At 43.5% G+C, this 26,563-nt stretch overlaps 1 protein-coding gene and 1 pseudogene across 4 annotated transcripts in view; one reads left to right on the top strand and one right to left on the bottom strand.

Moving 5' to 3' along the window:
• The window catches only part of LOC134734193 (neuroblastoma breakpoint family member 1-like), a 49,391-nt gene that overhangs the window by 15,154 nt on the left and 7,674 nt on the right, over nucleotides 1-26,563 (top strand). For 3 of the 4 annotated variants that reach the window (XM_063625905.1, XM_063625903.1, XM_063625904.1), the window contains exons 1-11: nucleotides 10,279-10,488; nucleotides 12,271-12,373; nucleotides 13,206-13,420; nucleotides 14,473-14,545; nucleotides 15,008-15,219; nucleotides 16,571-16,780; nucleotides 18,563-18,665; nucleotides 19,498-19,712; nucleotides 20,765-20,837; nucleotides 21,300-21,505; nucleotides 22,809-22,860. In XM_063625905.1, the coding sequence (XP_063481975.1) occupies nucleotides 10,314-10,488; nucleotides 12,271-12,373; nucleotides 13,206-13,420; nucleotides 14,473-14,545; nucleotides 15,008-15,219; nucleotides 16,571-16,780; nucleotides 18,563-18,665; nucleotides 19,498-19,712; nucleotides 20,765-20,837; nucleotides 21,300-21,505; nucleotides 22,809-22,860 (1,637 nt within the window). In that variant the 5' untranslated portion in view covers nucleotides 10,279-10,313. Of the gene's footprint in view, nucleotides 1-7,693; nucleotides 7,764-10,278; nucleotides 10,489-12,270; nucleotides 12,374-13,205; nucleotides 13,421-14,472; nucleotides 14,546-15,007; nucleotides 15,220-16,570; nucleotides 16,781-18,562; nucleotides 18,666-19,497; nucleotides 19,713-20,764; nucleotides 20,838-21,299; nucleotides 21,506-22,808; nucleotides 22,861-26,563 lie in introns of those variants that run through there. The other variant, XM_063625902.1, reaches the window with a different exon arrangement.
• Nucleotides 646-7,063, bottom strand: LOC134734031 (profilin-1-like; annotated as a pseudogene).

Genomic DNA, 26,563 nt, shown 5'->3' with positions numbered 1-26,563 from the left:
GGGGCTGAGGGTTGAAAGACTGATGAACTGCAAAGGGGTACAAGAAACTTTGGGGCATAGGGAATTTCCTCTATCTTGTGGCAGTAGTTCCATTAGTGTATACACTTGTAAACATGCATTGAATTACACATTTTAAAGTGGTGCAATCTGTTGTACCGAAATTATACAAGTTGATTTCATCATCTTAATTTCTCCATACTAGCAATTAGCAGCTAGAAAATGAAATTCAATAAAACATAATAGAGATTAATAGCCAGAATCATTACATGCTTAACAATACATGCAATGAAGCAGGTACAAGGCCCCTAAAAGCAATTGGTGAGAAAAATTAAAGAAGACTAAATAAATATATATCATGTTCATTGATTGGAATACTCAATTTTGTTAGCATATTACATCAACACAATTCTGATTAATATTTATAGTAGGAGATTTTAGAGAAATTTAAAAGCTAATTTCAAAATGTATTTGAAAATCCAAGAACCTAGAATAAGCAAGTCGGTCTTGAAGAAGCAATAAGTTGGAGGACTTACTCTGCTAGATTTCAAACCTGATTTTAAAGCTACAGTAATTTAAAAACGGTAGTAATGGTGTAAGTATTCATAAATATATCAAAGTAAAAGAATACAGATTCAAACAATATGCCCACATATGTACAGTTATTTATTTTTTTAGTAGAATCTTTTTTATTCATAAAAAATCCCTCAAAACAAAAAAGTTTTCCAACCACACACAGGAGGGGTATGGGTAGGGGAAGGTGTCTGTCAGTATATCCCTGGTCCCCAGCCCATGTGGCTTTGGCAGCAGTAGGGTGTATGGGGTAATGGCCCCTGAAATTAAAATGGTGTGTGTATGAGAAGGAAAGGGGGGCAAAGCTGTGGGGAGCGGTGGAGGGGAAGGAACAAAGGAGGCCAGTACTGGGAACGCTGAAGGTGGGAGGCCATTTCATAACATTCCTTGTTGATGAAACTGCCATGGACACCTTCTTTGCCCATCAGCAGGCCTAGCGTCTTGGCAGTCATGGTGACAATGACGTTGAAGGTGGGTGCTCCACCGATGTTCTTCATATGAAGATCCACGGTCAATTCCCCATCCTGTAGCAGTGAGTCTGGGACCACAGTATATTTCTGGCCCCCCAGTGTCAGTCCATTCATGAAAAAGCTTGACCAGTCTTTGCCAACCAGGACACCAACCTCAGCTGGCATGATGTTGATGAAGGTTTTCCCTGGGACGGCGGCCCAGATGGAGGGCGAGTCCTTCTTGCGCACAATGGCCGCGTCCTAACAGTTCTCATTCGCCACGAGGCTGTAGTTGGAGGCGTCCACTTGGCCATTGCATTGCTGCAGGGGCTCCTCTGGTCGCTGCTGCTGGGGCCGCCTGGGCTGGCGGGTGGGGGAGGGGGAGAGCTCGATGCAGGCGCTGTCCTCCTCGCCCCGGCTCTGCTAGCTGTGCCGCAGCCCTCGCACCGCCACTTAAAAAAAAGAAAAAAAAAAAAAAATATATATATATATATATATATTATACATTATACTTTAAGTTCTAGGGTACGTATGCACAACGTGCAGTTTTGTTACATAGGTGTACATGTGGCATGTTGGTTTGCTGCACCCATTAACTCGTCATTTACATCAGGTACCTATCCTAATGCTATCCCTCCCCCAGCCCTCACCCCATGACAGGCCCCGGTGTGTGATGTTGCCCGCCCTGTGTCCAAGTGTTCTCATTGTTCAATTCCCACCCATGAGTGAGAACATGCTCGCATCGCCACTTCTAAATGTTTTAAAAACAAAGACACCAATGCCCCTCATTGGGGAAATGAAAGACTTTTAAATAAAACGATTTTGAGTGAAATAATATTTGTTGTTTTAAAAAGTTAATATTAACTACTCTCCATCATATATTGAAATTAAGATGTGAAAGTTAAAATCGGAAACCTTGTAAAGGAAAAATAGGAAATAGTTTCATGAACTTGACATAGGAAAATATTTCTTAGACTAGATACTGTAGCACTCGCCACAATAAGAAATCAAGCGAATTGCACTTTATTTTTAAAAAGCTTCTGCTTATTATGTTGTAGTTTAACAACTTAAACGCTATCTGTAGACCAGGAATAATTATTTGCTATATAATATAGCAAAAAGTATGTATATATAGATGGACTCATTCAAAATATATAAAGAACTCCTATAGATTACAAAGAAAATCACAAACAGCCCAGTATATCAATGAATATAAAAATTTGAGAAGATATTTTCCATAAGAAGATATCTAAATGAACATTAGGCATGAGAAAACCAAATTAGGATATCACTACACACCTGGTAATAGTTTAAAAGACTGAAAATATTAAGTGTATGGGAATGTAGAGCAACTGGAAATGGCCTACATCTTTCATAGAAATGTAAAACAATACAAATACATTGCAAAACTCTGTCCATTTTCCACCCGTTCACCAAGCAACTCCATCCCTAGCTATAGATACCCAGGAAAATAAGTATGTATCTTCACAGAAATAATTGTATGGGAATATTCATAGTTACTTATGCACAGTAGTCATCAAGTAAACCTGTCTCCCATCAGTAAAATGGATATTAAATTGTATGATAATCGTACAATCAATAGGATATTACTTGGCCAAAACAAAATGATACAAGAGAAAAACACAATCAAACAAATTAGTGGCATATATACCCACCTGAGTAAAGAGAAGTCAAAACAAGAGAACATACTAAATGATTCCATTTTTTAATTTTTTTGAGACGGACTCTCACTCTGACCCCCAGGCTGGAGTGCAGTGGCACGATCTTGGCTCTGCCTCCCAGGTTGAAGAAATTTTCCCTGCCTCAGCCTCCCAGGTAGCTGGGATTACAGGCACCTGCCACCACGCCTAATTTTTGTATTTTCAGTAGAGACAGGGTTTTCCCATGTTGGCCAGGCCGGTCTTGAACTCCTGACCTCATGTGATCTGCCCCCCTCAGCCTCGAAAAGTTGGGATTACAGGCGTGAGCCACCAGGCCCAGCCAAAATGATTCCATTTTTATGAAGCACATGAATAAGCAAAATTAATCTATGGTGGCTGCTATAGTTTAAATACTGGTCCCCTCCAAATCACATGTTTAAATGTGGTCCCCAGTATTGGAGGTGGGGATTAATGGGAGGTGTTTGGGTCGTGGGAGTGGGTCCCTCATGAATAGATTAATCCCCACCCTGGGAGAAAGTAGTGAGTGAATTCTCACTCTCTTACTTCCTGTAGGAGCTGATTATTAAAAAGTGCCTCTCATCTTTACTCTCTTTTGCTTCCTCTCTCACCATATGATCTCTACCCCCACTGGTTCCTTTTCACCTTCTGCTGCAAGTGGAAGCAGCCTCAGGCCCTCATTAGGAGCAGATGCGGGTGCCATGCTTCTTGTGCAGCCTGCAGAACTCTAAGCAAAATGCACCTCTTTTCTTTATAAATTACCCAGCCTCTGGTATTCCTTTCCAGCAACACAAAGGAACTAAGGCAGTGACAACGTTCAGAATATACTCTTCATTTGAGGGATGAGTATTGACTGGCGAGGACCACATCAGAACTTTGTGGCATGGTGGAAAATGTCCTCTGTCTTTAACTGGGTGTTATTATACAATGTATAGTTACATTAAAATTTCTTAAGCTGTACCTTTAGGTTTTTTGCAGTATACACTATGCAAATTATACCTCAGTGAAGAACTGTTAGCATACAACAAAGAAAACAAACACTCAAAAATGTGAAAATTGACAGCAAATAGGTAGCAAATATTTAGTACATAAATAAGAGGGATCCGTTGAGAAGAAACCAAAAGCAATGGAATAGAACAAAGACAAAAAAGTATAGTAAAGTTTTAAATTTCAAAGTTTGAAATGATATTAAAGTGGCACACAGTTTCCTCAGGAAAATCAAGTGAGAACCACAAACTCTGAGACTAATTCCAGCAGAAGTATGTAAATCAGTTTGATCTAATGGTACACGGTTAGATTTGAAGGCCAAAAGGAACTGGGTTCTAATTCTTATTCCTCTCCTTGCTAGTGTTTTATGACCTAGGAAAATTTTGCAATCTTTCTGAGTTTGTTTTCTCATCAGGAGCAGGATAATATCTAAGTAACAGAATAGTTCATAGGTTTTTTTTTTTTTTTTTTTGAGATGGAGTCTCGCTCTGTCACCCAGGCTGGAGTGCAGTGGCTCAATCTCGGCTCACTGCAAGCTCTGCCTCCTGGGTTCACGCCATTCTCCTGCCTCAGCCTCCTGAGTAGCTGGGACTACAGGTGCCCGCCACCACACCCAGCTAATTTTTTGTATTTTTAGTAGAGATGGGGTTTCACCGTGTTAGCCAGGATGGTCTCGATCTCCTGACCTCATGATCCGCCCGCCTTGGCCTCCCAAAGTGCTGAGATTACAGGTGTGAGCCACCGTGTCTGGCCAGTTCATAGATTTAAATATGATTGCATGGCAGTGGACATAAACCACTAATTGTTAAGAATATATTTACACTGAGCTCTCCTTTATCCACATTAAAATTGTAGACAAACAACAATTGACAAAGAATAGACAAAAAGTTCTAACATAAATATTCTTCCTTTGTTTCTAGAAAGAAGTCACGCATACAGTAAAAATAGAGACAATCTAGTTCATTTTGAACAATCTTCCCCAAACCCTGAAACAGATCTACTTTCTAACACCAGAGATGTCTTGAATGAGTCCAACCCCTGCAGTCCCCTCTCTCTGGAATAGACTGAGGAAGTTTGCTCCAGCCTTAGAACAGCATGGGCTGGCAAGCGTTCTCAGAGAGGCTCTCAACTTCAACCCTAAAGGCCCTAAGGAATATGTGCAACTGGGTCAGGTTAAGGCCAAGCTGAACCACGTGACCAGGGCTGTCACCAGCGCCAAAGTCAGTGAAAGGATATCAGTCCCCAGAGCTCTATTACAGGCCATGGGATGCTCCATGGAGGGGTGGTGAGCATATGAATAACAATCAGCAGAAACATCGGTAATGGACAGGAGGCGTAAATAAACAATGTCCGCCCTCCAGTGAAACTCAGGAAAGTTCTCATTCAAAAAGCGATATCTTGAAGAAAACATAGGTACGAATCTTTGTGACTTTGGATTAGATATTTTTTAAGTAGGCACAAACAACCCAAAAATAGATAGATAAATGGACTTCACTAAAATAAAAAACTTATATGCTTCAAAGGATACTGTCAAGGAAGTGAAAAGATAATCCACATAATGGGAGAACGATTTCCAAATTATATATTTGACACGGGTCTAGTACCTAGAGTATATAAGGAATTCATATAACTGAGCAATAAACGACAAACAACCAAATTTAACAATGGGAAAAAATCTGTGAGTAGAGGTTTCTCTAAAGCAAACACACAAATGGCCAAGAAGCACATGCAAAGATGTTCAATGTTTTTTATCATTAGGAAAATGTAAATTTAAACCAAAATGAGATACCACTTCACACCCACTAGTATGACTTAAGAAAAAAATAAAGACAACACAGGTTTGGAAAGTTATGGAGAATATGGAATTCTCGTATATTACCAGTGGGAACATAAAATGGCGTAGCCACTGAAGTTGGTAAACAGTGTGTGAGTTCCTTAAAAAGTTAAACATAAAAGAAAGTTAAACATAAAGTGACATATGATGCAGCAATTGCACTCCTAGGTTTATAACCAAGAAAATGAAAATCATGTTCACTCAAAAACATGTACAAAGCTGTTCATAGTAGCATTATTCATAATAGTTAAAAAGTGGAAACATATTAAACCACCATCAGTTGATGAATAAACAAAATGTGGTATAACCATATGGTGGAATATTATTTGGCCATAAAAAAGTTGAAGTACTGATGCAGATTAAAAAGGATGAAACTTGAGAACAATATGCTGAGAAGCAGATGCAAAATGCCACACTTTGTTATTCCATATAGAGGAGGTGCCCAGAACAAGTACATCTATATAGAGAGAAAGTAGATTAGTGGTTGTCAGAGACCGCAAGAAGGGGGAAATTGGAGAGTGACTGCCCATAGGTACAGGCATGTTTTTTGGCATTATGAAAATATTCTGGAATTAGGTAGTGGTGATGGTTACAGAACTTTTGGAATATGGTAAAAGACACTGAAATATATGCTTAAAAATGGTGATTTTTGTGATACGTGAATTATACTATAGAAATAATAATAAGAGTAATAAAGCAAGGTGTCTTTCCACATCTCCATGTCTTGTATTTTCATTAAAAAAAAAAAAAAAGCATTTTAGGGCCAGGCTTAGTGGTTTACTCCTGTAATCCCAGCACTTTTGGAGGCCTAGGTGGGAGGATCGCTTGACGCCAGTAGTTCAAAACCAGCCTGAGCAACATAGCAAGACCTTGTCTCTACGAAAAATAAAAAATTAGCCAGAAATGGTGATGTGTGCCTAGAGTTCCAACTACTTGGAAAGCTGAGGCAGGAGGATCGCTTGAGCCCAGGCATTCGAGGTTGCAGTGATCTATTATCACCACTGCACTCCAGCCTGGGTGACAGAACAAGACCCTGTCTCAAGAAAAAAAAAAAAAAAATCTCACTTTAATAGTAAGTGGCCAGAATATGATGCTGGCAGCATGTTGTGAGGAAATGTATTAGATGAAAGAAGTTAAATTCCAGTTCTCCTTTTTTCAGAAATGAAGTATAGGGGAGAGAAATATGTACTTGGAAAGAACTGTCCCAGCTGAATTGGAAAATGTGGGAAGGGGATGGGGAAGAGGCTGCTTCAACTGAGATCTGGCTCCAGGACTTACAGCAAGGGGAACTTGGGGAAGTTATAGACTCTCTGTGCCTCAGCTTCTTCATCAGGAAAACAGAAAGAATAATCCCATAAACTATAAGGTCGATGGTATCAGCGAGTCCCCAAATTGACTGCACATCTGAGTCATGTTAACAAACGCATTCCAGGCCCCACCTGAGCCCTCTGAATCAGAATCCCTGCAAGGAGGACGATGAACTTGTATTTGCACTGACTTTCCCAGCTGTTTCTTACTCTGATCAACTTGGGGGTAGGACCCATTGAGCTGCATCACATCATTCTAAAGCCAAAACACAACAGCAGAACGAGAATATTTTCAATGCAGTCTCTAAAGCAGAGGAGAAACCGTTGAGGGAACCTAGAAGTACAGGAGATCTGGCTTGCTGGGCTCCATTTAAACTTTATTTTGAATACAGCAGAGATACGAGCTCTTCGGGACACATGCCTGAGGCAGTGACAGTCCAACTTTGGAAGAGTGGAAGCCCTAGTTTCACATTCAAGCATGCTCTGAGTAGAAATTAAGTTCACCTCTTTTTGCACAGCAACATGGCCAATCTTTCCTAAGCTGCTCAGCTTACAAGAAAAGGAATCATACTGCTAAGAATTCAAACTTCAGTCATAGGTAAGTAAGGAAGTCTTACAAACCTATTCTAGCCACCTAACCAGAAACCTGAAATTTAGCAAGTTCTTTCACTTTCAGGACAGTTGTGTTCACTAGATCAAAGGCACTGAGACATGAAGAACAGACCCTTAAAGAGGGAAAGTGTTCCCTTCAGTTTGAGGACATCACTGGAACACTGGGGAAGTGGGAACACAGCTATTCACTCTACAGTATGGGTTGCCTTTGTGTCTGGAATGTGTCTGATGTCCTGATCCCTTTGCCCATTTCAGGGAGCCTTGGGAGGACCCCAAATCACTGATGGAATTGGACAGTGCATGGAGATGGCTCAGCAGGATGAGGGTAAATGCAGGGGAAGTCCAGGTCATACTGAGAGACAATGAGTGGCGCTGATGGGGACAAAGATAAAATCAAAAGTTTGTGCTTCATCTTCAAAAACTCAAACTGATAACAAACTTGGCCTTATGAGAAATGATAATTATTTTTCTATTAACATGAGAATTTAATCTCAAAACAGAAATCAGAAAAATATTAAGTCCAAGGCATAAAACCTAAAGCATTGCTCACATTTATTCTTTCTAAATAGAGCAAAGTGTAAAATCTTCTCCATAAAACATACATTGTGGTTATGAAAAGGCGAAAGTCTTAGAATCATTGGTATTCCATAGAAGAGTGAATTAAACACAGCCAAGGGAAGACCCAGGTCTCATACTTCTCTTGTATGTTCCAAAGTTCCAGGGAAATTCCAGGTGATAGAGGTTATTTCCCATACTGTTAAAGCAAGGTTGCAGACACTTCCGAATTTTGGTCCCAGTACTCTAGAAGGGCACACCTCTGTCCTGCAAAATAATACAGGAACGAATACTCTTCCTGTGACTCATTCTGGTCATTCTTCCAGCATCACGAAAACCAAAAATGGAAATATGGCCAAATACATGATTAGCTATCCCTCATCTTCAGGTTTCTTACCTGTTACTTATGGATAATAGCATTATCTTAACGATTATGATGAAGATACAATGTCCAAATATAAACACAGTTTTGAGCAAAATGCCTTGTACGAATAGGTCAATGAATAATTACTAAATAATTATGTGAATATTTACTGGATTACATGGATCCTATGAATAATTACTGAATAATTATTGTGATTGCTTTTATTGGCAGTGCTGAAAACTCATCCCTTTGTGACCTCAAGTAACCCATGTAACTTTGTGAACCTGCAGTTTTTTCATTTAGAAACTTGACAGATTTTCATTCTGATACAGAATGTCAGGTCTCCCAGACCCCAAAAAATACATTGACTTAAAGCCTTTGATACATCTCAAAGCAGTATCCTTACCGTGTCATTGGAAGATGGTGTGGGCTGCAGAGAGGGATGCTTTCAAATGGGATTAATCCAGTCCTCCTTCCTTCACTTCCACATGAATGCTGGGTAGCCCAGGATCAACCCACTGCACCCTCAACTCAGGCAAGTCCAGCAGCCAATCTTAGGAGACCTGGGCTACAGAACAGTCTCCCAAGTTCCAGGCTTACAAAACCTAGGTGGGGATGAAAGCTGAGAAAGTGAAGAGATGGTTCATGGGATCACTTTTTCCGACTCGTTCCTCTCACCTCAAACTCACCTTCTGCACAGCAACACTGAGGATCACCAACGAACCCTGACCATAACCTTGATCTTGCCATGTTCTGTTAGTGGAATGCAACCAAAAATCAATGGTGTTAGGTCATCTCAACAAAATATATATCAAACCATATTCCATAAGAACTGCTCGTGGCCCTGTTCTTTTCAGTATATGGGAAAACAAAGTGGAAACAACAAAATAGTATCAGGTTTACAAAACTTCCCAACATAAGATGGTCACACATTTTTTCAGGAGACCTCTACATAAATGATTTTGATCACTCGATACCTTGAAAAGAGGTCTTGTGGCACTAGAATGACATCTAAAAGTGACAAGTATAAAATGTAGTGCTCAGTGACATTAAAAAGCAAATCACCCCACATAGAGGAAGAGCTTTGGATGCAGGGATGTCAAACTGGTCTAGAGTGTAATGAAAACCCAAGATGGTGCCCCAGTAAGAAAAAAAGAAATCAACATAAAAATGGGATGCAGAAGGAAGAATACTGAGACAGGAAAGAAAACATTTTTAAAAAATTATTCATTCACTTTCTAGTGGATACAGAAAAAACTGCAGAAGACCCAGAGTATATCAGGGCAGGCTAAAAGTTTGATATCTTACACCTGTGGAAAAGCCTTAATCTCTGTTTTAACTTAGAGCAGGTGGGGTGATTTCATGACTATACCATTAAGAAAATATAATCTGTTGGGAAACTGTTTCTGCCTTGATGATGTTGTACAGACAAGAGATAAACAGTAAGGAATGTGCTTAGATGTATTGGGAAAGAGATGGGTCTGTGGCATTATCAAAAGGGTACACGAATACTGAGAGTGAATGCTGAAGGAATGATCCCCATTGGTGGTGACCCTCAAGTGAGACAAGGGTGCCTGTGTTTCAGCAAAGCCTGGGCAGTTGGAATGAAGGGCTCTTAAGATTCCATGACACCTCCACCTTCTAATTCCATTATTGCAGCCGCAGACGGTTACCTGGCACGCTGGGCACAATCTACCTCACTCTTATCAGAGTCTGAGCTACTGGCATTGCTTTCAGCTCTGAGTTCAGGCACCTCGAACCTTGTTTTTGTGGTTAAGGATCCTAAAGTGCTGTGGGGAGTGATCACGTTTTTCTGAACAGTAAGTTAAGAATTTCAGTTATGGACATCCCTCAGTCCTGATTATACCTATTTGATTTCACAGTTTTTAACCCATCATATATTTGGGTTTCTTCTCCCCAGTCCCTGCCTCCACCTCTTCTGCCACAAATGTCAGCATGGTGGTATCTGCCGGCCCTTGGTCCGGTGAGAAGGCAGAGATGAACATTCTAGAAATCAACGAGAAATTGCGCCCCCAGCTGGCAGAGAACAAACAGCAGTTCAGAAACCTCAAAGAGAAATTTATTGTAACTCAAGTGGCCTGCTTCCTGGCCAACCGGCAGAAGAAATACAGTAAGATCTATAGTCTCACCGTCATGAAAGTAATGAATGATGTCCTGTCTTCTGTCTGAGACACTAAATGCTGTCTCCATCAAAAATAATTTCATCCTTCCCATACTTCTAGGAAAACAGAAATGGGTATTTTAACATTTTGTTAAAGTTGGAAGACAGAGGTGCCAAAGTATTTAGCAACTTTCCATGTTTGCAGTCAGGTGGGGGTGGGACTAGAGTTAAACTCCCAGTTATTGATTTCTGACACAGGCGCAGAACGACCTGTTTTCTCCAAGAGGCTCAATCATGATTTCAAGAATCCTCTCTGTACCATATAAGATCCTGCAGACAAACAACATCTAGTCTGTTGTTCTAAGTGTCTGGGACTGGTGAACTTTTATTCAGTTCAAGTTTCTGTTGAGGCCCAACAGGCAAAGCTCTGTTCTAGTGACTCTGAGGGAAACTTGGTGATAGTACCCAGTACTCGCTCTGAGGGGCTTCAAGAGGAGTCTGCTCCTAATAGAACCTGTGCTATCTATAAGTGACATAATCAAGAGCAGGGAGTAGGGGTCGTGCACGGTGGCTGACTCCTGTAATCCAAGCCCTTTGGGAGGCTGAGGTGGGCAGAGCACGAGGTCAGGAGTTTGAGACCAGCCTGGGCAACATGGAGAATCCCCGTCTCCACTAAAAATACAAAAAGTAGATGGGGGTGGTGGCAAGTGACTGTAGTCTCCAGTAATCGGGAGGCTGAGGCAGGAGAATCCTTTGAACCCAGGAGGCAGAGGTTGCAGTGAGCCAATATTGCACTATTGCACTCCAGCCTGGGCGACAGGGCAAGGCTGGTCAAAATAATAATAATAATAATAACGATAAATGAAAATAAAAATAAAAAGCAGAGTATCTTGGTGAGAGAGAAGTCCTGCTTCCTGGGGCACGGGCTCTTGTTCCGAAAGAGGAAGAGAGATCGCACCCAAGAATGTGTGGAAGCAGCAGTGCAGTGTGCAGAGCAGGGACCCTGGGCCTGTCTCCTGGGCTCCATCCAAGTTGCTTGTCTTGTCTGTCCCTCAGTTTCCTCATCTGTTCAGAGGGTACTACCATAATACCTACCTCTGTAACTTGCTGCAGTGAATTGCATGAGCTATTTCCTGTCAATCTCCTAGAACATTTATTGTCACAGAGTAAACACTATCCATTCATTCTTCATTCTGCTGTTTCTAAATTAACAGAAACTTTATTAGCATTTGGGCATATTTCCTTCATGGCCTTATGGTCTTATGTCTCACACTTTATGCTTCAGATATGATTCTTAAAACCATATCTGAATATATGACTTAAAAATCAAATATTTTTAAAGTCCTTGACATATTTGTCCTTGAAATACCCAGTAAAAGGGAAACCATCAGTCCCATAGTCCTAGGGGCCTTCCCGACTGTACAAGAAAGCACTACTTCATGCCCCAGTGCAGTGTTTCAGAGGAGAGGTTGCAAGGCTTGAGAAAGTGGCCCCGCATTCAGAGTCAGACCTCAGGGGCTGTGAATTCTGACTCCACTTTGTTGTGGTTGAATCATCTTGTCAACTTCCTCGATGTGCCCTTGAGTTTCTCTTTCCTTGTCTCTAAATTTTTGGAGGATCAGATGCCAGAAAGTTGGGAGACTGAAGAGTAAAGATGTGGAAATCCCTGCCTAGAGCCTGTTACTGGGGACAGTTTTGTCCTTGGGATGGACGTGGCTCCTGCCCTGTAGGCAATGACCACAGCAGCATGTCCAGCCTTCTGCTGAGGCAGGCGTGTCTGTCTTTTCTCAGAGTATGAAGAGTGCAAAGAGCTCCTAAAATCTATGCTGAGGAATGAGCTACAGTTCAAGAAGGAGAAGCTCGCAGAGCAGCTCAAGCAAGCTGAGGAGCTCAGGTGAGGGGAACACGTGGGGGCAGGCAGGGGGGCAGGTGTGTAAATCTCTGAAGTGCAGCAGCTCGGTGGGGAGATGTAAGAGCTAAGCTGGGCCAAGGGAAGGGCAGGAATTGCCATGGCAGGTTCAGGACACACAAATATTTATCCAACAGAGAACAAGGATAATAAAAGTTATGGGTTGCAGTTGCTTCTCAGAGCCTTGTCTTCTCTTTTTCAAACAAGTAATTGTTGAGGTGAAATTTGCATAACACAAAATTAACCAAAGGAGTATGAGCCACCCAGCAGCATTCCGTATACTCAAAATGGTGTGCCAGCACCACCCCACTTACCCTTAGTGAGAATCACCTCCAGACTGACTGCGGCTTCTCATTCTTCCACTCAATCAAAGTTGCCTTCTCGACCTTGTCATTCTTTTCTTCTTTCGTCTTTTCAATTCGCCCCATCTGCATCTGGCCACATTTCTGTACATGGCTTTGTATCTAGTGGCCACAAGATGCACTGTGTATTTTCACATGGAAATGTCCATGGCCAGAGTGAGGAACTGAAAGGATGTCTCTTTGTAACTGAGTTAGGAAGACACCTACTTTTGTTTACAGAAGAGAACGATGAATGGAACATCATCGAGGATCTTACAGGAGGCCTCTCTGATATAGAGGAAGCCTGTAAACCATTTTCTATTCTTTCTCTTGGCCACAGACATTCCTTTAAACACGTGCTGAGCTCCTGCTTGGAGGTCTCCTTGAGGACATTGTCTCAGAAATCTCTGTTGCAATATTAGAACAGATCACTCAACCCTTTCCACGGTTAAATTTTCTCTACTGTCTCACCTTAGGCAATATAAAGTCCTGGTTCACTCTCAGGAACGAGAGCTGACCCAGTTAAGGGAGAAGTTACGGGAAGGGAGAGATGCCTCCCGCTCATTGAATCAGCATCTCCAGGCCCTCCTCACTCCGGTTGAGTCGGACAAGTCCCAGGGGCAGGACCTCCAAGAACAGCTGGCTGAGGGGTGTAGACTGGCACAGCACCTTGTCCAAAAGCTCAGCCCAGGTAAGGTGGCCATAGGCCCTGATGACCCAAAACCCCAGGCTTATGAGAGACTCCAGACCTCCATACTTTCACAATGACAGTTGTATCAGTGGGGTTTTTTTCCACTAAGGTTATGTGGCCGTGATATGACCAGGACTTCCTGGGTAAGAACAGAGATGGGAAACCCATGGGTTTGGAGGTCACAGTATTGCAAGTGTCCCTCCTCCCTTGATGGAAGGTGGTCTTTGGAGCAAGAGGCAGCATCTGTCTAGCTTTAAAGGACAGGAAGGAGGCTGTGACGGGAGGGCGCTTGTTAGAGTGGAAAGAGCTCTGGACTAAGAATGAAGGTTCCCAGGCTGTCTTTTCGGCAATGTTCTTAGTAACTGTCAGTGAGTGAGTTATTTGTCTTTCCAGAGTTTCTCTCTCTCCATCTGCAAAGGCAGACAAATTGTCTCTTGCAAGGGTCTGAAGCATCCAAATGTGGGAACACTTACGACTGCTTTCCAAAATGAGATGAAGCCCCTTGCCGCGTGGTGTTGGAGGAGGCACTTGATGTGAGGGCATTTGGTGGTAGGAAGTGCTTCAGACTGGAGCACTCCCCATGGAGAGAATGTCCTTGAATAACACAGCAGAAGCCACGTGGAGGACCTGTGCAGTCTCGTGATGCATAGAGGACTGTGGGACCAGTTTGTCCTCTCCTAAGAGAAAGAATTAGGTTTGAAATGTGAACTGTGACAGGACACCAAGCCTGTGCCTGGGAATCAGATCTGTGGCAGGATGGGGGAGACAGCTGCCAAAGTCCAGAGAGAGGCTGCAGAAGCCTCCAGTGATATGGGGAGCAAAAGGTCTTTTCAATATTTGGCCACATCTTGATGGTGGCCCTCCAGATCAGAAATGCATTGCCTGATGGATCAGGAAGCCAGACCAGGGCGTTTTGTTAAAGGTAAAACATGAGAGTTTTCAGCTGAACGGTGACCCATGCCTAGATGTTCATGTCTCTGTGCACATTGGGCTGACTGTGCTTGCAGAGTGTGAAGTGGGAAATATCTGAACGAACACTTCTGTCTTTACAGAAAATGACGAAGATGAGGATGAAGATGTTCAAGTTGAGGAGGCTGAGAAAGTACTGGAATCATCTGCCCCCAGGTAACACTGAATACGCAGGAGCAAGTAATGGGTGGTAACATACGAAAAGTCTAGGAGGCACACCCTCTCTGGCATCTACGATGGGCCAAAAGCCCGCATTCCCTTGGCCACAGTATGTGAAATTCAACCCAGCTTAGACGCAGGGTGCGGCAGCTGTCGTGTTTCTCTATGTGTGCCGAGTGTCATGTCTGTACCGTACAGGGATAGCTGAGTCTTCATCCTCCTCAGCTCCTATCGGTCCAGTGCAATGAACACCAGCTGCTCTCTTCCTCTCTGGCTCCCATGGCAGCCATGCTCTGTTGCAGAGAGAAGAGGATTGCCTGTTCCCTCTTAAAGGGAACCTCCATTTTGGTTTCTGGGACCACTCTCTTAATGCCGCCTGTCAAAACCAGCTAGGACTCCCTGGGGTCCAATCCCTCTGTGTTTAATCTTCCGTCATCTCTGTCCCACCTGGCTCATCAGGGAGGTGCAGAAGGCTGAAGAAAGCGAAGTCCCTGAGGCCTCACTGGAGCAATGTGCCGTCACTTGTTCAAATAGCCACGGCCCTTGTGACTCCAACCAGCCTCACAAGAATGTCAAAATCGCATTTGAGGAAGACAACGTCAACTCAATTCTGGCTGTAGACAGGGAATCCTCTCATGATGAATGTCAGGATGCTCTAAACATTCTCCCAGGTAGCCTCTATTTTCCTTGTGTCTCATACCTCTGTCTAGGCTATGGAAGATCAGTTCTGAGGACAGGCTGTATACACACATATTGTTATTGTTTTAGTCAGAAACTAGGATGGAGCTAGGTGCTGTGACTCACACGTATAATCACAGCACTTTGGAAGGCCCAAGTGGGAGGATGGCTTGAGTTCAGGAGTTGAAGACCAGCCTGGACAATATGGTGAAACCCATCTTTACAAAGAATACAAAAAATTAGCCAGGCATGGTGCTGCGCGCCTATAGTCCCAACTACTCAGGAGACTTAGGAGGGAGGATCGGCTGAGACGATCCTCCCACCCTCATTCACTCCTCTCAGGCTAGACTCTCTCTCCTTTCCATTGGCTTGTCTTAGCTATTAATGAGAAGTCTCGGCCGGGCGCGGTGGCTCACACCTGTAATCCCAGTACCTTGGGAGGCCGAGGCGGGTGGGATCACGAGGTCAGGAGATCGAGACCATCCTGGCTAAAACGGTGAAACCCCGTCTCTACTAAAAATAGAAAAAAAGAAATTAGCTGGGCGCGGTGGTGGGCGCCTGTAGTCCCAGCTACTTGGGAGGCTGAGGCAGGAGAATGGCGTGAACCCGGGAGGCGGAGGTTGCAGTGAGCTGAGATTGTGCCACTGCACTCCAGCCTGGGCGAAAGAGCGAGACTCCGTCTCGAAAAAAAAAAAAAAAAAAGCCTCTGCCAGGGGCGCTGGCTCACATCTGAATCCCAGCACTTTGGGAGGCCGAGGTGGGCGGATCACCTGAGGTCAGGAGTTCGAAACCAGCCTGGCCAACATGGCGAAACCCCATCTCTACTAAAAATACAAAAATTAGCTGGCATGGTCGTTGGCGCTTGTAATCCCAGCTACTTGGGAGGCTGAGGGATGAGAATCACTTGAACCCGGGAGGCAGAGGTGGCAGTAAGCTGAGATTGCGCCACTGCACTGCAGCCTGGGCGACAGAGTGAGACTCCATCTCAAACAAAAAGTAAAAAACCAAAAGAGAAAAATATTAAAAAAGCAAAATGCAATCTTTTGTGCTACACAGAAACATTGGCCACTCATGTGGTAAAAGTCTCAGGGCCCAGCCTTGCTTTATAGAAACTTATAAGCAAGAAAAGTGTATAAGTGTTTGTGTCCTGGTTTCAAGGTGACTGCGTAGCTAAGACAAGTTGACTTAAAGGAGATCAAGACCGGAGATGAGAAGAGTGAAACCAGGGAAACAACATCTTCAAATAAGTAGACAAGGCTGCCAGTGACGTCCCTCAGTCCTGATTAAGCCTATTTGATTTCACCAGTTTTTAACCCATCATGTGTTTGCCTTTCTTCTCCCCAGTCCCTGGCCCCACCTCTTCTGCCACAAATGTCAGCATGGTGGTATCTGCCGGCCCTTGGTCCGGTGAGAAGGCAGAGATGAACATTCTAGAAATCAACGAGAAATTGCGCCCCCAGCTGGCAGAGAACAAACAGCAGTTCAGAAACCTCAAAGAGAAATTTATTGTAACTCGAGTGGCCTGCTTCCTGGCCAACCGGCAGAAGAAATACAGTAAGATCTATAGTCTCACCGTCATGAAAGTAATGAATGATGTCCTGTCTTCTGTCTGAGACACTAAATGCTGCCTCCATCAAAAATAATTTCATCCTTCCCATACTTCTAGGAAAACAGAAATGGGTATTTTAACATTTTGTTAAAGTTGGAAGACAGAGGTGCCAAAGTATTTAGCAACTTTCCATGTTTGCAGTCAGGTGGGGGTGGGACTAGAGTTAAACTCCCAGTTATTGATTTCTGACACAGGCACAGAACGACCTGTTTTCTCCAAGAGGCTCAATCATGTTTTCAAGAATCCTCTCTGTACCATATAAGATCCTGCAGACAAACAACATCTAGTCTGTTGTTCTAAGTGTCTGGGACTGGTGAACTTTTATTCAGTTCAAGTTTCTGTTGAGGCCCAATAGGCAAAGCTCTGTTCTAGTGACTCTGAGGGAAACTTGGTGATAGTACCCAGTACTCGCTCTGAGGGGCTTCAAGAGGAGTCTGCTCCTAATAGAACCTGTGCTATCTGTAAGTGACAGCATCAAGAGCAGGGAGTAGGGGTCGTGCACGGTGGCTGACTCCTGTAATCCCAGCCCTTTGGGAGGCTGAGGCGGGCAGATCACGAGGTCAGGAGTTTGAGACCAGCCTGGGCAACATGGAGAATCCCCGTCTCCACTAAAAATACAAAAAGTAGATGGGGGTGGTGGCAGGTGACTGTAGTCTCCAGTAATCGGGAGGCTGAGGCAGGAGAATCCTTTGAACCCAGGAGGCAGAGGTTGCAGTGAGCCAATATTGCACTATTGCACTCCAGCCTGGGCGACAGGGCAAGGCTGGTCAAAATAATAATAATAATAATAACGATAAATGAAAATAAAAATAAAAAGCAGAGTATCTTGGTGAGAGAGAAGTCCTGCTTCCTGGGGCACGGGCTCTTGTTCCGAAAGAGGAAGAGAGACCGCACCCAAGAATGTGTGGAAGCAGCAGTGCAGTGTGCAGAGCAGGGACCCTGGGCCTGTCTCCTGGGCTCCATCCAAGTTGCTTGTCTTGTCTGTCCCTCAGTTTCCTCATCTGATCAGAGGGTACTACCATAATACCTACCTCTGTAACTTGCTGCAGTGAATTGCATGAGCTATTTCCTGTCAATCTCCTAGAACATTTATTGTCACAGAGTAAACACTATCCATTCATTCTTCATTCTGCTGTTTCTAAATTAACAGAAACTTTATTAGCATTTGGGCATATTTCCTTCATGGCCTTATGGTCTTATGTCTCACACTTTATGCTTCAGATATGATTCTTAAAACCATATCTGAATATATGACTTAAAAATCAAATATTTTTAAAGTCCTTGACATATTTGTCCTTGAAATACCCAGTAAAAGGGAAACCATCAGTCCCATAGTCCTAGGGGCCTTCCCGACTGTACAAGAAAGCACTACTTCATGCCCCAGTGCAGTGTTTCAGAGGAGAGGTTGCAAGGCTTGAGAAAGTGGCCCCGCATTCAGAGTCAGACCTCAGGGGCTGTGAATTCTGACTCCACTTTGTTGTGGTTGAATCATCTTGTCAACTTCCTCGATGTGCCCTTGAGTTTCTCTTTCCTTGTCTCTAAATTTTTGGAGGATCAGATGCCAGAAAGTTGGGAGACTGAAGAGTAAAGATGTGGAAATCCCTGCCTAGAGCCTGTTACTGGGGACAGTTTTGTCCTTGGGATGGACGTGGCTCCTGCCCTGTAGGCAATGACCACAGCAGCATGTCCAGCCTTCCGCTGAGGCAGGCGTGTCTGTCTTTTCTCAGAGTATGAAGAGTGCAAAGAGCTCCTAAAATCTATGCTGAGGAATGAGCTACAGTTCAAGAAGGAGAAGCTCGCAGAGCAGCTCAAGCAAGCTGAGGAGCTCAGGTGAGGGGAACACGTGGGGGCAGGCAGGGGGGCAGGTGTGTAAATCTCTGAAGTGCAGCAGCTCGGTGGGGAGATGTAAGAGCTAAGCTGGGCCAAGGGAAGGGCAGGAATTGCCATGGCAGGTTCAGGACACACAAATATTTATCCAACAGAGAACAAGGATAATAAAAGTTATGGGTTGCAGTTGCTTCTCAGAGCCTTGTCTTCTCTTTTTCAAACAAGTAATTGTTGAGGTGAAATTTGCATAACACAAAATTAACCAAAGGAGTATGAGCCACCCAGCAGCATTCCGTATACTCAAAATGGTGTGCCAGCACCACCCCACTTGCCCTTAGTGAGAATCACCTCCAGACTGACTGCGGCTTCTCATTCTTCCACTCAATCAAAGTTGCCTTCTCGACCTTGTCATTCTTTTCTTCTTTCGTCTTTTCAATTCGCCCCATCTGCATCTGGCCACATTTCTGTACATGGCTTTGTATCTAGTGGCCACAAGATGCACTGTGTATTTTCACATGGAAATGTCCATGGCCAGAGTGAGGAACTGAAAGGATGTCTCTTTGTAACTGAGTTAGGAAGACACCTACTTTTGTTTACAGAAGAGAACGATGAATGGAACATCATCGAGGATCTTACAGGAGGCCTCTCTGATATAGAGGAAGCCTGTAAACCATTTTCTATTCTTTCTCTTGGCCACAGACATTCCTTTAAACACGTGCTGAGCTCCTGCTTGGAGGTCTCCTTGAGGACATTGTCTCAGAAATCTCTGTTGCAATATTAGAACAGATCACTCAACCCTTTCCACGGTTAAATTTTCTCTACTGTCTCACCTTAGGCAATATAAAGTCCTGGTTCACTCTCAGGAACGAGAGCTGACCCAGTTAAGGGAGAAGTTACGGGAAGGGAGAGATGCCTCCGGCTCATTGAATCAGCATCTCCAGGCCCTCCTCACTCCGGTTGAGTCGGACAAGTCCCAGGGGCAGGACCTCCAAGAACAGCTGGCTGAGGGGTGTAGACTGGCACAGCACCTTGTCCAAAAGCTCAGCCCAGGTAAGGTGGCCATAGGCCCTGATGACCCAAAACCCCAGGCTTATGAGAGACTCCAGACCTCCATACTTTCACAATGACAGTTGTATCAGTGGGGTTTTTTTCCACTAAGGTTATGTGGCCGTGATATGACCAGGACTTCCTGGGTAAGAACAGAGATGGGAAACCCATGGGTTTGGAGGTCACAGTATTGCAAGTGTCCCTCCTCCCTTGATGGAAGGTGGTCTTTGGAGCAAGAGGCAGCATCTGTCTAGCTTTAAAGGACAGGAAGGAGGCTGTGACGGGAGGGCGCTTGTTAGAGTGGAAAGAGCTCTGGACTAAGAATGAAGGTTCCCAGGCTGTCTTTTCGGCAATGTTCTTAGTAACTGTCAGTGAGTGAGTTATTTGTCTTTCCAGAGTTTCTCTCTCTCCATCTGCAAAGGCAGACAAATTGTCTCTTGCAAGGGTCTGAAGCATCCAAATGTGGGAACACTTACGACTGCTTTCCAAAATGAGATGAAGCCCCTTGCCGCGTGGTGTTGGAGGAGGCACTTGATGTGAGGGCATTTGGTGGTAGGAAGTGCTTCAGACTGGAGCACTCCCCATGGAGAGAATGTCCTTGAATAACACAGCAGAAGCCACGTGGAGGGCCTGTGCAGTCTCGTGATGCATAGAGGACTGTGGGACCAGTTTGTCCTCTCCTAAGAGAAAGAATTAGGTTTGAAATGTGAACTGTGACAGGACACCAAGCCTGTGCCTGGGAATCAGATCTGTGGCAGGATGGGGGAGACAGCTGCCAAAGTCCAGAGAGAGGCTGCAGAAGCCTCCAGTGATATGGGGAGCAAAAGGTCTTTTCAATATTTGGCCACATCTTGATGGTGGCCCTCCAGATCAGAAATGCATTGCCTGATGGATCAGGAAGCCAGACCAGGGCGTTTTGTTAAAGGTAAAACATGAGAGTTTTCAGCTGAACGGTGACCCATGCCTAGATGTTCATGTCTCTGTGCACATTGGGCTGACTGAGCTTGCAGAGTGTGAAGTGGGAAATATCTGAACGAACACTTCTGTCTTTACAGAAAATGACGAAGATGAGGATGAAGATGTTCAAGTTGAGGAGGCTGAGAAAGTACTGGAATCATCTGCCCCCAGGTAAGACTGAATACGCAGGAGCAAGTAATGGGTGGTAACATACGAAAAGTCTAGGAGGCACACCCTCTCTGGCATCTACGATGGGCCAAAAGCCCGCATTCCCTTGGCCACAGTATGTGAAATTCAACCCAGCTTAGACGCAGGGTGCGGCAGCTGTCGTGTTTCTCTATGTGTGCCGAGTGTCATGTCTGTACCGTACAGGGATAGCTGAGTCTTCATCCTCCTCAGCTCCTATCGGTCCAGTGCAACGAACACCAGCTGCTCTCTTCCTCTCTGGCTCCCATGGCAGCCATGCTCTGTTGCAGAGAGAAGAGGATTGCCTGTTCCCTCTTAAAGGGAACCTCCATTTTGGTTTCTGGGACCACTCTCTTAATGCCGCCTGTCAAAACCAGCTAGGACTCCCTGGGGTCCAATCCCTCTGTGTTTAATCTTCCGTCATCTCTGTCCCACCTGGCTCATCAGGGAGGTGCAGAAGGCTGAAGAAAGCGAAGTCCCTGAGGCCTCACTGGAGCAATGTGCCGTCACTTGTTCAAATAGCCACGGCCCTTGTGACTCCAACCAGCCTCACAAGAATGTCAAAATCGCATTTGAGGAAGACAAAGTCGACTCAACTCTCATTGGCTCATCCTCTCATGTTGAATGGGAGGATGCTGTACAAATTATCCCAGGTAGGTTCTGTTTTCCTTGTGTCTCATTCCTCTCTCTAGGCTGAGGAAGATAAACTCTGAAGACAGGCTCTATACACACAAATTGGTTTGAATAAAAAACGATGATGGGTTTCTAAACAGATATCAGGGAGGTTTTTTTCCTTCTCAGTTCATGTCATGCCTTTGTCTGCCAGTCGCCAGTATCAAGTTATTGGACCCCATGCAAGTGTGACAATCTCATAGTCACCTGAGTGCAGGAGGTGCGCAGGAAGTATCTGTCAGGCCTCCTAGCTTGGATTCAATATCTCTTGTCATCTCTGATTAAGTCTTCTGTCCCTGAACAATGTCCATGGAATTTCTATGCCTGTTTAAGGAAGCTGGCAGCCTTGCCTTTGTATTTGGAAATATTGTTCCCCAGGCTTCACTGCTCTCAGCTTTAATCTGGATCTCCTTTAAGTCAGCTTGCTTAGCTGCACAGTCACCCTGAAATCACGATGGAAACTTTTCTTCTTTACTTTGCTGATGTATTTCCATAAAACAAGGCTGGACCCTGGTTCTCCACCCTGTCAATGCAATGGCTGATCCAATGTTTCTTTGTAGCATCGTAGATTTTTTTTTTTTTTTTGCCTTGGAGTCTTGCTCTGTCACCCAGGCTGGAGTGCAGTGGCACCATCTTGGCTTGGTGCAACCTCTACCTCCCACATTCAAATGATTCTCCTGCCTCAGCCTCCTGAGTTGCTGGGATCACAGGTGCACAACATCACATCTGGCTAATTTTTGTATTTTTAGTAGAGACAGCATTTCCCCATATTGGCCAGGCTAGTCCTGAACTCATGACCTCAAATGATTCACCAGTCTTGGCCTCCGAAATCACAGATTCTTTTTAAAGCAAGAGTTGTTCAAATTTATTCAAGCAAGAGTTGTTCAAATTTATCTATCAGTCGAGTTTCATGTAGAGATGCCTCTAAACATTTAATGTCCATGTTACCTGGTGATATAAGTCCATATTGCAGCAACACTCTTAGAAAATTGTTTGACCAATTTTTGGAGATTTTTTGGGGAAAAATTTTGCTTAACTTTGACTCAGGCAGGGAATATGGCATTATAGTCTACACATAGAGGGAGATTTTGGCTTGTGGGTCTGGAAAGCAGGGTCATCTACTTCTCACCAGACTTAATCTAGGGTACCCTAGAATATTCCTGTCAGAATCCATATTCTTGCACTGAGAATAGTTATGTCCTTGTGCTATGACTGGACAGTGATTTGGTCATATGTGAAGTATGAATTGCTTAATGTGACCTGCTTCTCTGAATTTATTTACAGAAAATGAAAGTGATGATGAGGAAGAGGAAGAAAAAGGGCCAGTGTCTCCCAGGTAATGCTGTGGAATTGTTGGCTGTTAATTCAGTAGTGACATCTGGAGATTGTAGATTTAGGGAAAATGAGGAAGTGATGAATAGAACTATTTCTTCCATTCACCCAGCTACAAATCGTCCTGATTTACAATGTTATATGTTATTTGTGGCACTTGTATTGGTTTTAATTTCATAGTCCTCTCAAGATAGGAACTTGGAATCAGATGAGCCAGGTGAACTAGCCAAACAGGGTTTTCTTGTTGATCTTTTCAAAAAACCAGCTCCTGGATTCAATGATTTTTTGAAGGGTTTTTTGTGTCTCTTTCTCCCTTACTTCTGCTCTGATATTAGTTATTTCTTATCTTCTGCTAACTTTTGAATTTGTTTGCCTTGCTTCTCTAGTTCTTTTAATTGTGATGTTAGGGTGTTGATTTTAGATCTTTTCTGCTTTCTTTTGTGGGCATTTAGTGCTATAATTTTCCCTTTACACACTGCTTTAAATGTGTCCCAGAGATTCTGGTACATTGTGTCTTTGTTCTCATTGGTTTCAAAGAACATCTTTATTTCTGCCTTCATTTCATTATTTACCCAGTTGTCATTCAGGAGCAGGTTGTTCAGTTTCCATGTAGTTGTGTGGTTTTGAGTGAGTTTCTTAATCCTGAGTTCTAATTTGATTGCACTGTGGTCTGAGAGGCAGTTTGTTGTGATTTCTATTCTTTTACTTTTGCTGACGAGTGCTTTACCTCCAACTATGTGGTCAATTTTAGAATAAGTGTGATGTGGTGCTAAGAAGAATGTATATTCTGTTGATTTGGGGTGGGGAGTTCTGTAGATGTCTTTTAGGTCTGCTTGGTCCAGAGCTGAGTTCAAGTCCTGGATATCCTTGTTAAGCTTCTGTCTCACTGATCTGTCTACTACTGACACTGGGGTGTTAAAGTCTCCCATTATTATTGTGTGGGAGTCTAAATCTCTTTGTAGGTCTCTCAGCACTTGCTTTATGAATCTGGGTGCTCTTGTATTGGGTACATATATATTTAGGATAGTTAGCTCTTCTTGTTGAATTGATCCCTTTACCATCATGTAATGGCCTTCTTTGTCTCTTTTGATCTTTGTTGGTTTAAAGTCTGTTTTATCAGAGACTAGGATTGCAACCCCTGCATTTTTTTGCTTTCCATTTGCTTGATAGATCTTCCTCCATCCCTTTATTTTGAGCCTATGTGTGCCTCTGCACGTGAGATGGGTTTCCTGAATACAGCACACTGATGGGTCTTGACTCTTTATCCAATTTGCCATTCTGTGTTTTTTAATTGGGGCATTTAGCCCCTTTACATTTAAGGTTAATATTGTTATGTGTGAATTTGATCCTGTCATTATGATGTTAGCTGATTATTTCACCCATTAGTTGATGCAGTTTCTTCCTTCCATTGATGGTCTTTATAGTTTGGCATGTTTTTGCAGTGGCTGGTACTGGTTATTCCTTTCCATGTTTAGTGCTTCCTTCGGGAGCTCTTGTAAGGCAGGCCTGGTGGTGACAAAATCTCTCAGCATTTGCTGGTCTGTAAAGTATTTTATTTCTCCTTCTCTTATGAAGCTTCATTTGGCTGGATATGAAATTCTGCATTGAAAATTCTTTTCTTTAAGAATGTTGAAGGTGCTGGAGAGGATGTAGAGAAATAGGAACACTTTTACACTGTTGGTGGGACTGTAAACTAGTTCAACCATTGTGGAAGGCAGTGTGGCAATTCCTCAGGGATCTAGAAGTAGAAATACCTTTTGACCCAGCAATCCCATTACTGGGTATATACCCAAAGGATTATAAATCTTGCTGCTAGAAAGACACATGCACATGTATGTTTATTTAGGCACTATTCACAATAGCAAAGACTTGGAACCAAGCCAAATATCCAACAATGATAGACTGGATTAAGAAAATGTGGCACATATACACCATGGAATACTATGCAGCTATAAAAAATGATGAGTTCCTTTCCGCTGTAGGGACATGGATGAAGCTGGAAACCATCATTCTCAGCAAACTATGGCAAGGACAAAAAACCAAACACGGCATGTTCTCACTCACAGGTGGGAATTGAACAATGAGAACACATGGACACAGGGGAACATCACATACCGGGGCCTGTTGTGGGGTGGGGGGAGGGGGGAGGGGTAGCATTAGGAGATATACCTAATGTTAAATGACGAGTTAGTGGGTGCAGCTCACCAACATGGCACATGTATACATATGTAACTAACCTGCATCTTGTGCACATGTACCCTAAGACTCAAAGTATAAAAAAACCATATATACATATGCAAAAAATAATAAAGGAAAACTACACATATGGAAAAAAAAAGAATGTTGAATATTGCTCCCACTCTTTTCTGGCTTGTAGGGTTTCTGCTGAGAGATCTGCTGCTAGTCTGATGGGCTTCCCTTTGTGGGTAATCGGACCTTTCTCTCTGGCTGCCCTTAGCATTTTTTCCTTCATTTCAACCTTGGTGAATCTGACAATTATGTGTCTTGGGGTTGCTCTTCTCGAGGAGTATCTTTATGGTCTTCTCTGTGTTTCCTGAATTTGAATGTTGGGCTGCCTTGCTAGGTTGGGGAAGTTCTCCTGGATAATATCCTGAAGAATGTTTCCCAGCTTGGTTCCGTTCTCCCCATCACTTTCAGGTACACCAATCAAACGTATATTTGGTCTTTTCACATAGTCCCATATTTATTGGAGGCTTGTTCATTTCTTTTTACTCTTTTTTCTCTAAACTTCTCTTCTCGCTTCATTTCATTAATTTGATCTTGAATCACTGATACCCTTTCTTCCACTTGATTGAATTGGCTACTGAAGCTTCTGCATGTGTCACGTAGTTCTCGTGCCATGGTTTTCAGCTCCATCAGGTCATTTAAGATCTTCTATACACTGTTCATTCTAGTTAGCCGTTTGTCTAATCTTTTTTCAAGGTTTTTAGCTTCCTTGCGATGAGTTCGCACATCCTGCTTTAGCTCAGAGAAGTTTGTTGTTACCGACTTTCTGAAGCCTACTTCTGTCAGCTCGTCAAAGTCATTCTCCATCCTGCTTTGTTCCGTTGCTGTCGAGGAGCTGCGATACTTTGGAGGAGAAGGGGTGCCCTGGTTTTTGGAATTTTCAGCTTTTGTGCTCTGGTTTCTCCCCATCTTTGTGGTTTTATCTACCTTTGGTCTTCAATGATGGTGACTACAGATGGGGTTTTGGTGTGGATGTCCTTTTTGTTGATGTTGATGCTATTCCTTTCTGTTTGTTAGTTTTCCTTCTAACAGTCAGGTCCCTCAGCTGCGGGTCCGTTGGAGTTTGCTGGAAGTCCACTCCAGACCCTCAAACAGGCATTTCTTGATGTTGCCTATTCTCTCCCATGTATTTAAATCCAGGGAGAGATGTATATATGCTTTCTTCCCATTTGTTGGTAGTATGTTTGCTAGTATTTGTGCAAGAAAAGAAATTGAAAAAGTAAACATATTATATCAAAATATTGGAAAAATGGGGCCCTTAATACACAAGATCTGTGTCTGCACTGCGTCAAGAGCTCTCTTCACTTGAATGCTGCATGTAAAATTCAACCCAATTTATGCAAAGTAGTTGATGCCCTGTGTTAGTTCTCTGTGCTGCAAGTCATGATGGTAGTTTAGAGGGACAGTCTGGGTGCCCTGAGTTGGCTAATCTGTGCAAATGTACTGAGCACATGCTGCCC

The sequence above is a fragment of the Symphalangus syndactylus genome, chromosome 12 (genome assembly GCF_028878055.3).
Source record: "Symphalangus syndactylus isolate Jambi chromosome 12, NHGRI_mSymSyn1-v2.1_pri, whole genome shotgun sequence".
Classification (NCBI taxonomy): domain Eukaryota; kingdom Metazoa; phylum Chordata; class Mammalia; order Primates; family Hylobatidae; genus Symphalangus; species Symphalangus syndactylus.
The sequence above is the reverse complement of the archived record's forward strand: the minus strand, read 5'-3'. Positions and strand labels throughout refer to the sequence as shown.